This window comes from Phanerochaete carnosa (genome assembly GCF_000300595.1).
Source record: "Phanerochaete carnosa HHB-10118-sp unplaced genomic scaffold PHACAscaffold_1, whole genome shotgun sequence".
NCBI classification, from domain to species: domain Eukaryota; kingdom Fungi; phylum Basidiomycota; class Agaricomycetes; order Polyporales; family Phanerochaetaceae; genus Phanerochaete; species Phanerochaete carnosa.
In genome coordinates, this window is record NW_006767628.1 from 917,591 (window position 1) to 934,028 (window position 16,438).

The 16,438-nt window shown below is 51.3% G+C and overlaps 3 protein-coding genes across 3 annotated transcripts; 1 reads left to right on the forward strand and 2 right to left on the reverse strand.

The window, feature by feature from the left end:
• Positions 1 to 6,768: 6,768 nt before the first annotated feature.
• On the forward strand, positions 6,769 to 8,358 carry PHACADRAFT_189534 (uncharacterized protein; the record flags this gene model as incomplete). Its single annotated transcript, XM_007389798.1, has 2 exons — positions 6,769 to 6,934; positions 6,989 to 8,358. 2 exons carry the CDS (start codon positions 6,769 to 6,771, stop codon positions 8,356 to 8,358), a joined length of 1,536 nt encoding a protein of 511 aa, XP_007389860.1.
• A 2,856-nt stretch (positions 8,359 to 11,214) lies between these two features.
• On the reverse strand, positions 11,215 to 13,918 carry PHACADRAFT_132934 (uncharacterized protein). Its single transcript, XM_007389799.1, has 3 exons — positions 13,254 to 13,918; positions 12,561 to 13,192; positions 11,215 to 12,500 (listed from the first exon to the last, which is right to left on the reverse strand). Exons 1-3 carry the CDS (start codon positions 13,801 to 13,803, stop codon positions 11,415 to 11,417), a joined length of 2,268 nt encoding a protein of 755 aa, XP_007389861.1. The 5' UTR covers positions 13,804 to 13,918; the 3' UTR covers positions 11,215 to 11,414.
• Positions 13,919 to 14,152: 234 nt separating this feature from the next.
• Positions 14,153 to 15,538, reverse strand: PHACADRAFT_246291 (uncharacterized protein; the record flags this gene model as incomplete). Its single annotated transcript, XM_007389800.1, has 5 exons — positions 15,485 to 15,538; positions 15,401 to 15,433; positions 15,258 to 15,346; positions 14,410 to 15,063; positions 14,153 to 14,354 (listed from the first exon to the last, which is right to left on the reverse strand). Exons 1-5 carry the CDS (start codon positions 15,506 to 15,508, stop codon positions 14,153 to 14,155), a joined length of 1,002 nt encoding a protein of 333 aa, XP_007389862.1. The 5' UTR covers positions 15,509 to 15,538.
• Between the last annotated feature and the right edge of the window lie 900 nt (positions 15,539 to 16,438).

Sequence of the window (16,438 nt, forward strand, 5' to 3'; positions counted from 1 at the left end):
GCCATCCGACAAGCCTGCGCCGTCACGGTGAGTTGATATCTTGGTCACATTGAGTGACTGGTCACAGTGATGCCGAGAGGTGCGCGATGTTCAGTGGCTGGGACAAGCAGTGCTTCGAAGACCCCGCCAGCAGTTGCTGCTGGCTGGGAAGAGTCAGGTGGGATTGAAACAGTCGAGTGCAGTGGGTGCAGTGAGCAAAAAATGGTATCTCTGCATTTTGTCCACCTCCTGACTCCACCGTTTAGTGCATGTTGGATGTTTGATGGTCTCGGAGAGAGAGTAGATATAAGAGCATGAGAGATGAGATGGCCAACACATGGCAGACTAAAAGGACACGCGCCAGTGGTTTAGGGCAGGCAATTCTGCACTTGCTCGCTGCATGCATAGCAACTGGACTGACACAGTTCAAGCCTTTTATTCTTGCTGCAAATATTACCAGCAGTCTTGTACTCTATGTTAGCTAAATTTTAAGGGGCACAGAAACAAGCTGCCCATACTATACAAAGCATTTCTGTCCATGTGACACTGCTACTGGTCTTGTTCATCGATACTATTGTCTAGCTGGTCTGAATGGTACAGACCAAGATAGACATTGCACCCTGATATGTGCCCATCTGTATTTTGTCCCCTGATACAAACCAGTCTATTTGGTCCCAGATGGCACAGGTTGCTGGCAGGTGGGTCCAGCAAAATGTCTTTTTCAGATGTAGAGTAAAACCACGGTTATGGAGTTTCATATTAAAACTCACTGTAAATGTTGTGACCTTCCGCAGCGTCTCATCAGGGAATTCACGCAAGCCCCGACACTACAGGCATGAGCTGATTTCAGATCACCTGAAATGTCCTGATCAAGCCATCAAAACTGTTTCATTTTTGAAGACTTAACTGGGGCTTTTGGGTGTCCCAAAATGATAGATTTGCTACCACTTTCATAGCCATTTGTGGTGCAGGAAAATGATAAATTTTGTATAGCCTGAAATGAACCTGAAATGATTTAATATGGCTACATTTCAGTACAGCAAAGAGTTCATGTTTCAGGAGACTTTGTGGCACATTTCAGAACATCTGAAAGAACATATGTAGAAATCATTTCTGCCTCATGTTTGCAATGAGGAAAGGTCTGGGCAAGGAAAACTTTTGATGGTCCTGAAATTGCCATTTCTGATGGATTTTGAAGCTATTTTATGAGCTAGAAGATTTTTACTTGAGATAAGTCAGAGACGTCCTAGACATGTATTACAAATTTGCTGTAAATGGTAATTTTAGGACCATCAAAAGTTTTCCTTGCCCAGACCTTTCTTCATTGCAAACATGAGGCGGAAATGATTTCTACATGTTCTTTCAGATGTCCTGAAATGCGCCACAAAGCCTCCCAAAACATGAACTCTTTGCCGTACTGAAATGTAGCCATATTGAGTCATTTCAGATTCATTTCAGGCTACACAAAATTTGTCATTTTCCTGCACCGCAAATGGTTACAAAAGTGGTAGCAAATCTATCATTTTGGGACACCAGAAAGCTCCGGTTAAGCCTTTGAAAATGAAACAGTTTTGATGGCTTGACCAGGACATTTCAGGTGATCTGAAATCAGCTCATGCCCGTAATGTCAGACACCCTGAAGGGCTGACGAAGAGCATAAGTGAGATATCCACTGTGCGGGCGCTCAGCACTCAGCGCCTCTATGCTCGCACATTTTGATCCTCAGACCCAGTGAAAATCCTGTCTGCCTGGTGCGACCTGAATTCATCAGAATCTGCCTATGATTGGCCCGATAGCATGGAAGCAATCCAGGTCGCGGACACTGTGGATATGGGACTTAAGATCCACCCAGAATGTCAGGAGGGTAGATTTGTTCGAACAGGCTTTTCATGTGCACAAGAGGGTAGATTAAGATATATAAATATTTTTCTCCTGCGTGCCCGCCAGAAAATGGTCTGAAAATGCGCCAATCTATTGCAGTCTGCCCGAAACTACCAGTACATGTCCCGAGCTGCTCCCATCTGCCAGATACGTGCCTGAACCGTCCCAGCTACCTTTAGCTATCCTGAACTGCCGCCCGCTCTCACATGTACTACCACCCACAATCCTGTGCTGTCATACGCTGCTCCCGCCTGCTCATCGCAGCTGTCCAACAAGAGACGAACCCATACACTGGCTTGTGCAGAGCAGACGTCAACCAGAGGCTGAGTGGCTCGCAACAGAGGCCATATGTATCTCCTTCAACGCATCGTAGTTAGTACCATGTAGCTAGAGTTAATAGATTTTGTCATACCTTATTTTGCTGCCTTTGCAGCGCGTCCACGTGCCTTCTTGATACTAACACCCTGTAGAAGTGTTAGCAGCTTTCAGGCAAAACTAGGCGGGGGAGACTAACTTTATGTATAGCGTCATCTACAAAAGCCTATTACACAGCAATAAATAATTGCACGAGTGAGAGATTGCTCTACATACCTGTACATGCGCGATATCCTTCTTGAAGGCGACCCAGGCCTTCTTCTTCACCATTCCGCCATTCATCGCGCGCACGGTACCAGGATCCTGCATGTTCTGCACGCGTATACGTGACTGTCCAAAGAGTGAGCGTAGACGCACCTTGAGCCTCCCTCCCCGACCATTTGCAGCAGCGTGTCAACTGGCTCAACTGCCCTTGCGACGTTGAGCATCAAACAGAGTCATAAGCATGAGTTAATGTCAACAAAGACTTTTGGTGTTAGTATATGCGCATATACTCACCTGCTTGCCAAACTAGACAGTGGTGGGACAAAGACCTCTGAATTGCAGAGCATGACGGGTGGGGCATGGTGAGGGCAGCAGAAGGAGAGCGGCAGGGCGCTGTTGTCTGGCGCGTGCCCTTATATATGTCGGAATCCGGATAGGGTGCTTCTGCTTCGATTTGGCAGCATTGGTCAGTGATGTCAGAACATTGAAGCTATTAGTTCAAAGCCCTCGCATTCGGACCCGGATTTGGATTTGGAGTAGAGCTGGTGGCATTTGGACATGTCAGAGAGGCATTAATGGACGTGTCAAAGACCGTGGTGACATCAATGCGCCACGGTGTGCTATCAACTCAATGAAGACGCAACCAATGGGCGCGGACGTCAGAGCTTCTCCGGTGTCTGCTGATTTCTCTGAGGTTGCTGGAGGTAGATTAGTGAATTTCCAATAGGCTCAGATAGTTCTCGATTGCTTTGGGCGGACGGGGTTTTCACTGGGCCTCAAATGCCAATCCGCGCATCCTCAGTGTGGCCGTCACTGATATGGTCAACTCCGACGCCAGCACACACTCGTTCACTACCTACACCCGCACCGTAATATCAGTTCTGCACCTCCTAGCAACTGCTCGCGATTATGCGCGCTAGTGCACTGGCACGTGCGCTCTGATATGGTGGTAAAACGCTGTTCTTGCCAGGGGTGCAACATCAGTATTACCTGTGAGCCAGGAGTGCTATGAGGCAGCATGACTGTTAGTGAACATGGTACGCTATGAGAGGAGAAGAGAGCTGTGATATGATGGCACTGAGTCACAATCAGGTGAAGATTATGTGGGTAAACTCGCATTACCTTCGAACCATTACCATCTGCAGACCGCAAGTGGAATACTAGTAACACGTCGGTACGGCCTTTGATTTACAGGTCATCTAGCTCTACTTATAGAGCAAGTAATATAAGTTGATGACTAATTCATTCTCAAACTGTTTGTCTCTCTCTGACTGGCGTTGGAGCCTGAGAGCACTGACATGTTTGGTCGTGCCGACATAGTTCATCGCGAGGTGGGCGGCAATCTGCTGTATCTCTTCAAACGTGGGCCCTGACTGCACCCATTCCTCCAGTGTCTTATGTGTGCCACATGTGCATACTTCAGCCAGCCAGCAGTGCAGTCGCTGACACAGTCCGTCATGTGTGATCATCTGATGTACCCTCTGGAAACCTGGGTCCTTCCCAATAATACCAGTTTCTTTCTCTTGTAGAATGGCAACATGGTGCATGACTGATGTTGCATTCTGCCATGCAAGTAGCAGCTGAATGAGCATACTGTACTTTTACGACCATACTGGATGAAAGTGCCCAAAATGAGTTTTTCCAACAACTTGCCAAAATTGCCATAAATTGAGAGAATATTATTGGCAGTGTCTGCAGAAAAGTGTTGTGATGTGTGACATCCAGTACAGTCGTAAAAGTACAGTACACTAGATAGTGTTAGCGCAGGCCATCTTCAGGTGGAACAGGCTGAAGACATAGACAACAAATTGTAGTCAGTCCTGTGGGCTGTTCTCATTTGTGCAGTGTTTCAACACTTGAGCAATGCATTCACTGGTCCCCAGGTCACCATGAAACAGGATTACATAGTCTCCAATAGCTTTTGCTCTTTTCATCTTGTCATTGTCATCATCATCATCTGACAGTTCTCTAACAGATGGCTGCTGCAGCTGGTGCAGCTGGGTGTAACCCGGCGGTTACATGCATGCCACCACGGCCAACACTCTTCTCTTTTGGACACAGTGTTTCCTCTTCTGGTAATTCCATTCGGACCCCACCCGTGCTTCGAGACTGTTCACGTTCGCTTTATATTCTGTTTCCCCTTTGTTCCATTCCCTTTAACTCTTCTGCATGGAACGAAGGTATGCATTAACCTTATTCTACTTTACAAACAATGTATATCAACTCTTCTGCACAGAACAAAGTTTGTTCCTGTCCTTGTCCTGCGTATTCTGAGTGTTCTCAGTTGACCGCTGCAATCAGGTTCCACTGGAGAGGAACTGAGACTGTTGAAGATATGCCCCCTTGCTTCAGTAAGTTCACGATCATCTTGATATTCCCAGCAACTGTCAAATTGAAAATATTCATGGCTTTTGCAGGTGTGCATTCGGTCTTCAATAGCAGGACTGTGTCAATGACCTCAGGGAGTTTAAAATGCGAGGCAAACTGGCAGAAGTACTTGGAACCATAAAGGATTAGATCGCCGGAGAATTTCCACGCATTCCATCTGTCTGGTCCAGTCATGCCTGCCTTGTCAGGTTCCCAGTGTCACAGATGGATCTTGAGCATGTGATCACATTTGGGCGTTGGTGTGAGCTCTGGGTGGTTGTCTAGAAGTGTATCATTAAGGTGCAATCATTGCCACAGGTACTCGGGGCACTGTAGATCAGCTTTCACTGTGCCAGGAGGTAGGAAAATAAATAAACCTGATGTGAGATGCTTCAGCAATGGAACACGAAATGCCTCCTGGGTCCATTTTGCACTCATGAGCATCATGTCAAAATTGTTGTAGCAATATGTGACCAGCTGTCACCAGCCAAGCTTCCAAAGGTACTTCATCACGTCATCTGAGAGTGATTTGATTGCAGTATGGATTGCGGGCATGGAAATACTGACACCCATCCAGTTTAAAACTTCTGCAACCTTTCAGGAGCATTGTGACTGTGCAGAAAGATCCCTACAATGGACTGTAGCATATTGCAATGCTGATTCACAGTGAGCATGAAGATTGCTAAGATAACTAGCTGTCACTGTATTTCAAGTTATTGTGAGGATTTAAATCATTTGCACGAGATACTGCATGCAATATACTCACTACATCACATATTGCTTCGTGTCTTTTCTCTATAGTCTGAGTACTTGCCCGCTTTCCGGCAACTCCTGAACTCTCTCTGTGCTGCACATCTGGCCCACTCCCAATCAGATTCTCATTCTCTAGTCTCATGACCCATGCCAGGTACTTGCTCTTGGCATCCCTCTCCTGTTCTTGCCACCCTGTGCTCACTGATTGTAGATGCACATGTGTTAAGGCCAATAACAGATGCCATAAAGTTGGTGCCAGCACCTGCGCTCATGCTGCCATTGTTTCCAGCTTGAAGTCAGTGATCTGCTTGGCGCGCGTATGTAGCACACTAAGTGCCAACCATTGTCCTTCCTGACCAAAGTCTGCAGCTCTTTGGCACATGCTATTTGATTGACTCCATATACCCACTCAGATACAGATTGGTGTCAGTAAAATGCATTCATGAACATATCAGCAGACATCAGCAGGTCTTGGAGTAGACATCTTGCAGCACCCTTGTAATGTTCTGGCTCACTGCCATAGATTAGGATGCACTCCACCAAGCTGGCAAGCCATATGGGCTGTGGTCAGGCATAGAGAAAATCTGCAAGTTCAACAACAAGGTGTACCATGGTATACTTCATTGATTGCGTCGTATGCTCCTGTAGGCCAGGCAGATGCATCTTACGCAACCTCCCACAAACGGAAGCTTGGCTATGAATCTGTTAGTGCTGAGTGACCAATTTTTCAAAAAAGCCATGCCAGAAATGATTGCTGTGAGGTCTGCTGAGGCTGCTGTTGATGGCGCTAAATAATTTATGCCAGTCGCCTGGGGATGGTGAGCTTTCAAAAGATGACACAAAAAGTGCTGACATAGTAAACTAAAATAGTAATTACGGGATACCAGATAGATAACAACAAGCGCAGATAAGATCTTTTGAAAGCCGCCGTCCCCAAGCGCTGGTGGGTGTACCCCAGTGAACGGCATTATCGCGGTCACGTGGGGAGACAGCTCGCCCGCAGTCTTCCGAAGTTGAATCCACGCCCCTACAATGCGATGCAATCACCGCCTCCATCGCATTGCCTCTTGGGCGACGGCAGCCATCACCATTGATTTGCACTCGAAACAACCCCCGCTGCTACAGCCTGAAGTCTCGTCTCCGGCCTTCATACTCGACTAGCATCCGCTGGATCACCAATCTGCGCCTTCGACACTCAGGACCCTTTCTATGCTTGAAAACGCATCCTCGCCGAAGAATGAGCTTCCCCGGAAGAGGCTGCACGCCAGCAGCTCCATCTCTATGGCAAGTCATCCAGACAGCAGAGATAGTTCAACGGAGTCTACTACCTCCTCAGTCTCCCTAGAAGAGACGAAAAAGGGGCATTATGCATGGTGTGAGGAATTATTTTGAAACATTGTACAGCTATCTTCTCATACCGCTCCTCCAGGTGAGGATCCCAAGCCATTTCATCAATTCATCCGCCACTGGGAGCGACTCCCTACTGAACTGCATGACTACGTTTACGACCTCCTGGCAAGCGCAGAGCGCAAAGTCGATCTCTCAACACTGTCCCTAGTTTCGCGAGCCTGGTGCCGACACTTTCGTCCTCACCTCTTCACCCGGCTTACGCTGCAAAGTGAAGAGGACTGTCGCATGCTATACAACGTAGTGCGGTCCCCGCTGTCGGCCTGGCTTGTGGAGCACATCACCAAGCTGCTATTCTACCGCATCAGCCCTCCTAGTTATCCACTCTGTACGGCTCTCCTCCGCCTCCTCCCTGCGTGTCGTCATACCTTGCATAGTTTCAGTTTCAAGTCCGACCGCGTGTCGCTGTCACACAACGCAGCCCTCAAGAGCTCCTTGCGGAGCATCACCTCCTTGACACTCTGGGATTGCCGCTTCCCGTCATTCCGAATCCTGCTCCGCATACTAGGTGATATCACCTACTTGGAAAAAGTTGATTTTCTCAAGGTCGAATGGTCGGATGACCGACTCACAACTGCGAGTAATATCTGCACGGGTGCCTTCAGCTATATCCGCACAGTCAAGATAAATCTCTGCACGAATAACTTGGCGGTGCCCGCGTGGATTCTGGCTGCCACGAGCACACGACACTCGTTCACCAGACGTCGAACAGCAGGGCCGGCAGTCTCTGCAGAAATGTGGGCCATTATCGAGCTCATACAGACGTTTTTGAGCGACAGCGCATCCTATAATTCAGGGTTTGACGTCAAGGAGGCAACTACAGGCGAGCTCAACCGGTCCCTCCACCAGATCATTGTACTCACTGAATGCTCTCAAGATACTTATAGATTTGTTGGTTCTCTGGCCATGAGATCACTAGAAGGAGCCACGGCGTACATCTCGGTCCAAGTCATCAAGTCTGCGCCCCCCGCTGGCGGCAATGAGACTTGGTCTGTCTGCCAGATCGTCCTAGCTGACTCAACCAGACACCGCAGCAAACCACACTCATATCTCCTATCTCGTGACTGGTCCAAGATCTCTTCCCTTCTGCCCGAGTTTCTTCAATTACAACAGCTCCAAGTCCTCTGCGGGGAGAATTATCCAGAAGAGGACTTCCGCGCGCTCTCTGACAAGGTCGTGGGGGGCATGAACAACCGCACGCGTCCGCTCGTCATGCTTCAACATGACCCTGGCCTGCCAGACGGAAGATACCTGCAGCCTGCGCTGTTTGATCTAACCGAAAAGGATGTGGAGGCAGGGCAAGACCAAGTGATGCGTGCTGGCAAGCGGAGTTACTTGCAGCCTACGCCATTTGATCTAATCGAGAAGGATGGGGAGGCAGGGCAAAGCTAAGTGGTGCGTACTGGAAAGCGGAGTTGCTTGACACCTAGCTGAGCAGCCTTGCCGTGCAGGGATGGGAGAGAGAAAGAAGGCGTTTACGCGCGCCGCGCGATTCCGACTCCAAGAGCAAGATGTATTGACCAATGATTACTTCTCATATGCCCAGTGTTCTTGTCTATTCTGATTTGATCATAATTATCAGAAATTTCACGGTCTCTTATGTGCCGTCTCGCTTTCGTTCTTGTGCAACCCCCACGCTTGTATGGCGCGCCGTGTGAGCAGAGCGCGCAGACGTGACGGTCCAGAGCCCGTGAGGGGTGACGGCTGTACTGATCTGACGTCACGCGTGTCTCTTCGCTGCTAGGCAGTTGTTCACGAGCTATAGGAACGCGAGTGGTGAGTATTGTCTTTGTATTCGTTGCGAGGCAACTCATTCCTCGATAGCACTTCCCGACACCTACCTCTACTTCGCTGGATGCTCTTCATCCACCCGTGACTACACTTGAGCTCACGCTGTCGGCGTTCGACGACGACGATCTGCGCTTGAGACCTCCCTCTGCCATTCTATTTAATGCCGATTTCGCCGCTTCAAGACGCAGCGCGATCTCTGTCTACCCCTCCGATTGATCTCGCTCTCTCATTTCCCATACCGATCGCCGTGTACCCTTTCGTCTCTTCTTTGTCGACTCCATTAAAGCGTACAACGCATTATCTTCAAACGCCCCGACTCCGCGTCGTTCTTGGAGAGTCAACATGCTCCCTTTGTTCCGCAGAGTTCGGCTTCCTAGGCTGGCTCAACGCCATAGTGCCACGGAGCCTCGAACGCCTCTCGTCGCTCTAAGATTTTGTTAGCTGCATCTCCGGGAGGGTCTCTGGTTTATCAATATGGTCGCCGTATATGCTCCTGTTTCCGATAGTAGGTCTGACCGCCGTTCAATTTGCTCGTCGCTCACCAGCTTGCTGCAGTCACGGATTCACTCGATGCATCCTTGCACCGCATGCTCAAGCCTTAGCCTCGCTCGCTACCCAACGGGGCTCCCTCATTCTTACCTTCCATCTTATCACCTCGAACGTGCTCTTCATGCGTGGCACCCTTCCTCGAGTCAAGTAATCCACGCCACCAGAACGCGAATTTCTGCCTCACCTGGCTCTCTGGGATAGACAAGGATGCGACTCAGGGCAGTAGCAGCGTTAGGGGACAATTGCTGATGTGCTGTCCTGCGGCCCCAGAGCCCAACTTACATAACAGGCGGCCGACACTGTCAAGGTCGCAGAGCAAGAAGAAGCTGCTTACGCAAGCAATGCTGGGGCGTAGCAGCTCGCTGCCGGTTCTGCGGGCTACAAAACTCAAGCGCTCTCAGGGCTTTCGCAGCCGAGGAAGTGCATATCGGGCGTTGGCGTCTCCAGAAAGTCGCCATCAAGCTGGTTGAGGTCAAGGGCGTGTTCGGTTCTCCCGGGGTGCCGATCGAGCCGAGCGAACGCCAGCACTTTGAGGTTCTCAGCCTCCGCCAAGCCTTCTGCGCTGTTACCTGCAGCTAGGAGGAACGAGACGAGTGGGCGAACGCGATCTACAATGCCGAGGCGTCACGACTGGCGACACTCGACGTCATATACCTGAAGTTGATGCTGGCGTTATCTGCCTCGGCGAGCCACTTCCAACATACACCGCAGGATCCGCCGTGCTTGCCAGAGAAGTCAGCAGACGCTTTGCCAGCAGGGGCGGCAGCTACCAGGGCTGTTCTACCAAGGTGCGCGACATGCCTGCTGTCGATTACCGACGCTGACCTCTACTTTCTCAGGACATCTTTCGCCGAGGTATCAGACGGCATGAAGTCGACGGAGGCCCGCAAGTTCACACACGCCTGTGATGTCTGCTACGGTATTCCTTACTTTAGTGGACGTGTAAGAATTACGTCGAGCTGGCCGACGTCGAGATAGAGCTCGAGCGAGCCGAGCGGACACCTGCGTCGTAATATTCGTTCGTGTCCTTCGCCATGTCTTCTACGCCGTATGTCTGCGCCCAGGGGGGGCTCGACGACTGGACTGCCGCAATCTCCAGCACCGGGGCGTCGCTGCTGCTGTCGTCTGACCTCGAACACTCAGGTTCAACGCTGGCCTGACCTGCCTCGCAGATATGCACGATACGGCCTGTTGTACTCTCCAAGGAGTGCTCGCAAAGCATAGCTATCCTGCTACAAGTATGGTGCATGTCTGCTGTTGATCATTAGCGCTGACGACCACCTTCCTCAGGTCCATCAGCAAAACCGCACACTACGTTAGACGAGGTTGAGGTTAGGGAGAGGAGGCTGAGGTCATGCTGAAACGTTGAACAGATGTTACAGAGGTTAAGGTTAGACGCCAACGTTGAGGAGGTTGCAGTATGATGGGAAAGTTGGGCTGAGGCCAATCATTAAACTTACAACGTGTCTTGCAGCGTGTCACTTTTTGACTTATACACACCTTTGTCTACTTGGCTGCAATACTTTGGCCTTCCAGTTTCCAGGCTTGTCGACGTCTTTAAGCACTTATCTGGTAGCCGGGTCACCGGACTAGCGCCCATCACACGGGAGAGGATTGCGCTGTGAGTGCTTCGAAGTTCTCGTCTTCTCTCTCGCACCTGTCCTCGATGCTGATCTGACCTGCGAATTTGGTATACACTGCTGTCCAATGCGGCTCTTCGCCTCGTCCATTGCGAACCCGCACACGCTCATGGGAGACTAGTAGGAAATTGCGACAGAGGCGCGACGCCACCACGGGCGGCCCTTAACCCGGCTGTCTCCGAGGGGTCTCCTTGTGCCGGTGGATGGCGAAATACAAGGTCCGCTAGTTCGCATCACTTTCACTCTCGCGAAAAAGGTTTATGTGCAAAGGTTTGTATTAGCTTTGTGTTGGTATCTGGACGTAAATCTCGTCGTATCGTGCAAAATATCGTTAATACTAAGTGGATAAGACGTGAATGAAAGCGAGAGACCAAGACGCGTTCAAATAGCCCGTGCAAACGAGTGTGGGAGTACGAGAGGGTTAGCACAAAGCTGAACAAAGGGGCAAACGGGGGTATCGTGGCACTATCACGACTCGGAGAGAGAAGAGGCACCAGGCATAGTCCGGTCCCGAACAAAGCCAGACTGCGTGTACAGCGTACCATACACGTTAAGATGTATGGAGACCAGCTTTGAGAGCCTTCGTGCGAGATGTTGAACCTCTGGCAAGAGCGGTTCGAGGCCGCTCGCGACGCGCGCTGCTTCCTGCGCAGAGGGAACATCCGGCTTTCCAGACGAAGCCAGGCTCGGGAGGACGATCGGTATCGCAAGATCCTCGACAGCCTCCTTGGTGCGCTTCTTCATCAAGGCACCGAGAGGCGAATCGGAGAGGAGATGGGAGTCTATCCAGCTCGTTGCGAGTTTCAGCAGGTAACTGTCCTGCGCACTAGACGGTATAGATCGCTGAACCGGAGCTGTTGGAGATGCGGGTAAGGACGAAGCGGTGGGTGAACGTGACCGGGCACGAGCTTCGCAGGCCTTCGTGGTGAGCTGTAAGACGACATCGTCCATGACTTTGCGCCAAGCCGCCAGCTTAGACTCCGAGTCTGCGATGCCCGAGGCCGGCCTGTGGGTAAAGCAATATCCGAGCCGCGCCGGACCAATTTCCCGTATCTCATTTTTGAACGCGGCGAGGTCGTCTGAGGAGACTGCTATCCCCGGACCTGCCGGTGTGGAACCGGAGTGGACGAGTTGACGATAAAGCATCATCAGCATGTAAAGCGTCGTGAAATCTGCCGCATCGTTGCGAAGGGTGGTAAGACGGGTATGATCCAGATAGAGCGTCTCTGGGTACCCCTGACGAGTCGGGGAGGAGACTAGCGGCGAGGGTAGTGAGGCTGAATCGAATATCAGGTTAATGACCGCCCTCACGACGGAGAGCTGTATCTGCAAAAAGCGTGGGTATCTCGAGTGACTGGCGGAAAGATTTGAAGACGGCCGGGGGTCAGTTGCTTGCGCTGCCAGGTCGTCGAAGGCTGCCTGAAGCCACTGGCGTGTAGTCTTCAACGGCAGCGGATCCTTCTGTCTATTTTCTCGAAACATTTTGAGTTCAAACTGGGCTGCGGAGCGGACGAGATAAGGACGAAGAGTCTGAAGTTGGTTATTGGCCACGTCCTGTTATCAAGGTCTCATTAATGATTTAATGAACGGACAGGCAGACCCAGTTTTACGTACAAGCTTTATTAGCTCCAGAATCTCGAAGCACAACCGGATCACGCGTACTACGTCCACCTTGGTGCCGGTGCCTCCTGGCGAACATGATTCCGCGAGCGCGACCATCTGGTTAATAGCTTGGTCCCTCATGGATGCGCAGTAACATCGCATGATATCGCCAACCGCCTTGAACACACCAGAGGGGTCAAAAACCCCGTGTTCAATCTCCTCCTGGATGAGATCTGCGTCTAGGATGGAGCGTAAATATGCAACGTGGGAGTCGTCCTGTTCCTGCGAAGAGACGACGCTTGCTTGCAAGGAAAGGCCAGTTGGCCCCAAGACCACGGGACGAACAATAGAGATGAGCACCTCGAGTAGCTCTGCGAGAAGAGGTCTGAGGCGAGACGGAGACCTGACGGTGACGAAGTTGCCTGCGGGCGAATAGGCTCGGATGGGCTTCTCCGCAGGCAAAGGTATTATGCCGCAGATACATTGGCGTTCGATGAGCTTACCCTCCAAGCCCAGAGTGGTACAGGTACAGCCTGTGTCGAGCTCTGGCACGACGGCAGTCCAATAGCTCTCTGTGAGGTCTCGTTTCCGTCGACTGGAGGTCGGACGAAATTGCAGACCGGGATCGAACAAGACATCGTGTCCTGCATACGATCAATCCAAGGCAAATCAGGCACAGAGATAAGATGGAGACAGAGTACGCACGAAGCTGAGGATTGCGTAGTATGGCACCTATATCTAACTCTTTCAGGGTCTCTCTATTAATGGGTGGTCGATGCGAGGGCACCTGCGCGTAACTAGGCTCGATAAGAGAGGCACGAGGCACGAGGCTGCCTGTGTCTCGTACAAAGGGCAGACGAAGTAGCCGAGAAGGCTTGCGAGGAGAAGAGACATTACTGGAATATAAGAGGCGTCGGCTGCGCGACTTGCGGGGAGACGTGGGTATCGTTTGGGGTATCTCGATGCGGGATCGCTTTGGCTTGGACGGGCCGTCTTGGCGAGTGTGCACTGCGAGAGCTGGAGACGACCCGGAAGGCGGCTCCTGCCAGGACGGGATGACGGTGGTGGCATGCTGCTCGAGGAGCCAGGACGCCTTGCTGACGTCGGCGGGCTCAGCAGGTATGCGAGGCGTAGCGTCTGGGCTCATGAGGAGCGAGTCCGGTGGGGCGGGGTCTGTGTTCGCTGTGTCGGCGGCGGCCTTGCGCTTGCGGGTCAGAGGGTGGAAACGAGCAGACTCATGAGGACAGTCGTCCATGGGACGGCGGGAGAGAGCGAGCAGGGAGATGGCGGTTGGGAAGAAGAGACATGGCGGCGAGGGCCCAGCGCGTGGTGGCAGGCTAGACTCGCTAGCCCCGTGGGGGACCACGTGCGTCTTATTGCATCCCATTTGGGTAAGGGATGCGACGCGAGCCTAAGCTTCTCCTTCAGCTTGCGTTGTGCTTCCCATAATGGATGGAGCAGCTTGTCTATCTTTTCGGCTTGTCTCTCTCCTTCCGCGTTGCGATACCTGTCTGCACTGTGGACGGACCCGGCAATGAGCAGAGTACAATAGGAAGAGTATACATTGCACGCAAACCTGATGATACATGCGAACTCGACGCTCTTTAAGAGTATGTGACGTTTCTAGATTGCGCCTGAGCGTGCGGCCCCTTGTTAGTATGAGAGTTGCCGCGCGGTTTCCTTGAGTTGTCGCGAGATCCATTTACATCTCGGTCACTCGTCTTATTCAGGTAACCTTTTACTGCTCCGAAAATTTCATGTTTCTTGAAATGATTGGCATTCTTGCCGTACTTTTTCTCCCAGATGCTGGCAGGTCAATTGGTACAACCACGAATAAGCGGGAAGAGAGTAGGTTGCTCACGTTCGCCTGGCCCGCTGACCCCTTCTGTTCTTCCTGGCACCACCCTCCGCACGCGCAACTTCAGCATCGCTCAAGTCAGACTCGTCGGAGTCACCCCGGGTGAATCCAACAGCTAGCGAAGGCAAAAATTTCGACTCTCCTTGCTTGCTCGTGGAGGCTCTCGGAAGCGGAGCCTTCCTCAGCGGCTGCTTTGAACGGGAGACTGTATCCTCGTCATCGCTTTCACCATGCTCAGTCTTCACTTCGGACGCTACCCCATTGTCCTCTGCCTTGTTATCTTCTTCCTCTTCACCATATGATTCTCCATGCACAATCCCTGAATCCCACCCATCGTCCGCAACCTCTTCCTCATCGCAGATAGTCACTCGATTATTCAGCGAACTTTCATCGCCAGAATCCCCCGAGTCAGTCTCCTCGGGGTCTGCTGAGACCATCTTGACCTTCTTCATGGGCCGTAAAGGAACATCCTCGTGTAGTTCACCGTCGGATGCCTCAGTCGCATTGTGGCTCAGCAAACGACCTTGCACCTTGGCAAGGTTCGAGCCGGGCTGCGCAGGTACAATGAGGTATCTGAGCTCTTGTGAAGTCACAGCGACGAAGTTTTCGTTTTCGGACAGTTGCTTATCCTTCTTCAGTTTCGTCTTCAACGCCATGCTGGCGATGGTTTCATGATCAATTTCATGGTACGTTGGGAATAAGGGTATAATAGATAGGTCGTATGGAGATGACTTACTTTCAGCAGTACCAGCTGCTCTTCCAAATCTCTAAGCTCGGGTGGTGTGGGTTTCTTCACCCTGTAATGTCGAATATCGGCATGCTACCGTGTAAAGAATACTGGGAGAACATACCGGAGGCCATTCAGCCGCTTCACTAGTTTACGAATCTCAAAGTCCTTAGCCTTCTTCGCAGCTTTCTTCACTTCTTTAGCACAATGGTGCTGTATCTTCATTCCGTTAGGAGGTAGAGCATGGGGTGCACTTGTGAGACACACCAATTTGCCTGCATAACAAGCAGCCTTGTCTTCCTACGACTGCCGTTAGGATACACGAGCACAAGAGATACGTCATGTACGTACCTCCGCTACTCTTTTCCGCTTCATGACTACTTTACCCTTGGTCGCCAACATCCCTCAAAGCCCAGGCAGAAGGAACGGATGGAGAGGAAACTGCGTGAACAAGCTCTGGACGACAATGGGTCGTAAATAGTCTCCGCGGGCAACTAGGGAGGAGCGAACACGCACCCGATGACTCCACTCCCGTGAATTGCGCCAAGCCTGCCTGCGGCGGGAGTGTCAGCGCATGAAAAACAAAATGTGGACGGGAGACGCAGACGTACCGCACGAACAACGGTGCTGACGGCGCTGACGAGAGCCTTGTCGAACGCACCGGGCTATGTGGAGATACGATCAGGTGTCCAAGCTAGGGAACAAGTGGAAAGCTGTACCTTGAACGCGTCCGAGGTGACGCGGTACGAGAAGCGACTGCCGTGTGTTTTGAAGAGCATGGCGAGGTACTGGCCCTTATGATCAGACCTGACTGCCGCGGACGGCGTACCCTGTCTTGAGGAGGGCGCGGGCAATCCACAAGCCATTGAACCCCGAGACGCCAGTGACGAGAACTGTTGTGGGTGGCTGGATGGCGGGCATTGCTTGTGTATAACGCTTGTCTGCTGGATATCTAGAGATATTCTCGAGGACGCTGAGCAAGCGGGAGGTAGTAGAGTACGGAGGTAACAGACCATTAGTCCTATGTCACGGTGATAAAACCGCATTTCAGCTAAGGTGGTTTTGATCTCAACTGGCCTCCGTTATACTTCACCCAGCCGGTGGCGATATTCTCGGCGTCAGAGAAGTTAAGCAAAGCCCATCAGCTCCCCCACCAGAGCTTGTGCAAAACCCATCAGCTCCCCTCTGGCTATACTGGGTATATATAACGATAGAAACCACTACAGTACTTGCGGCTAAGCCATAAAAAAAGCTCAAGGCCGCACAGCGAAGAACGAAGGAGTTAAAGATATTATCAACACTGTC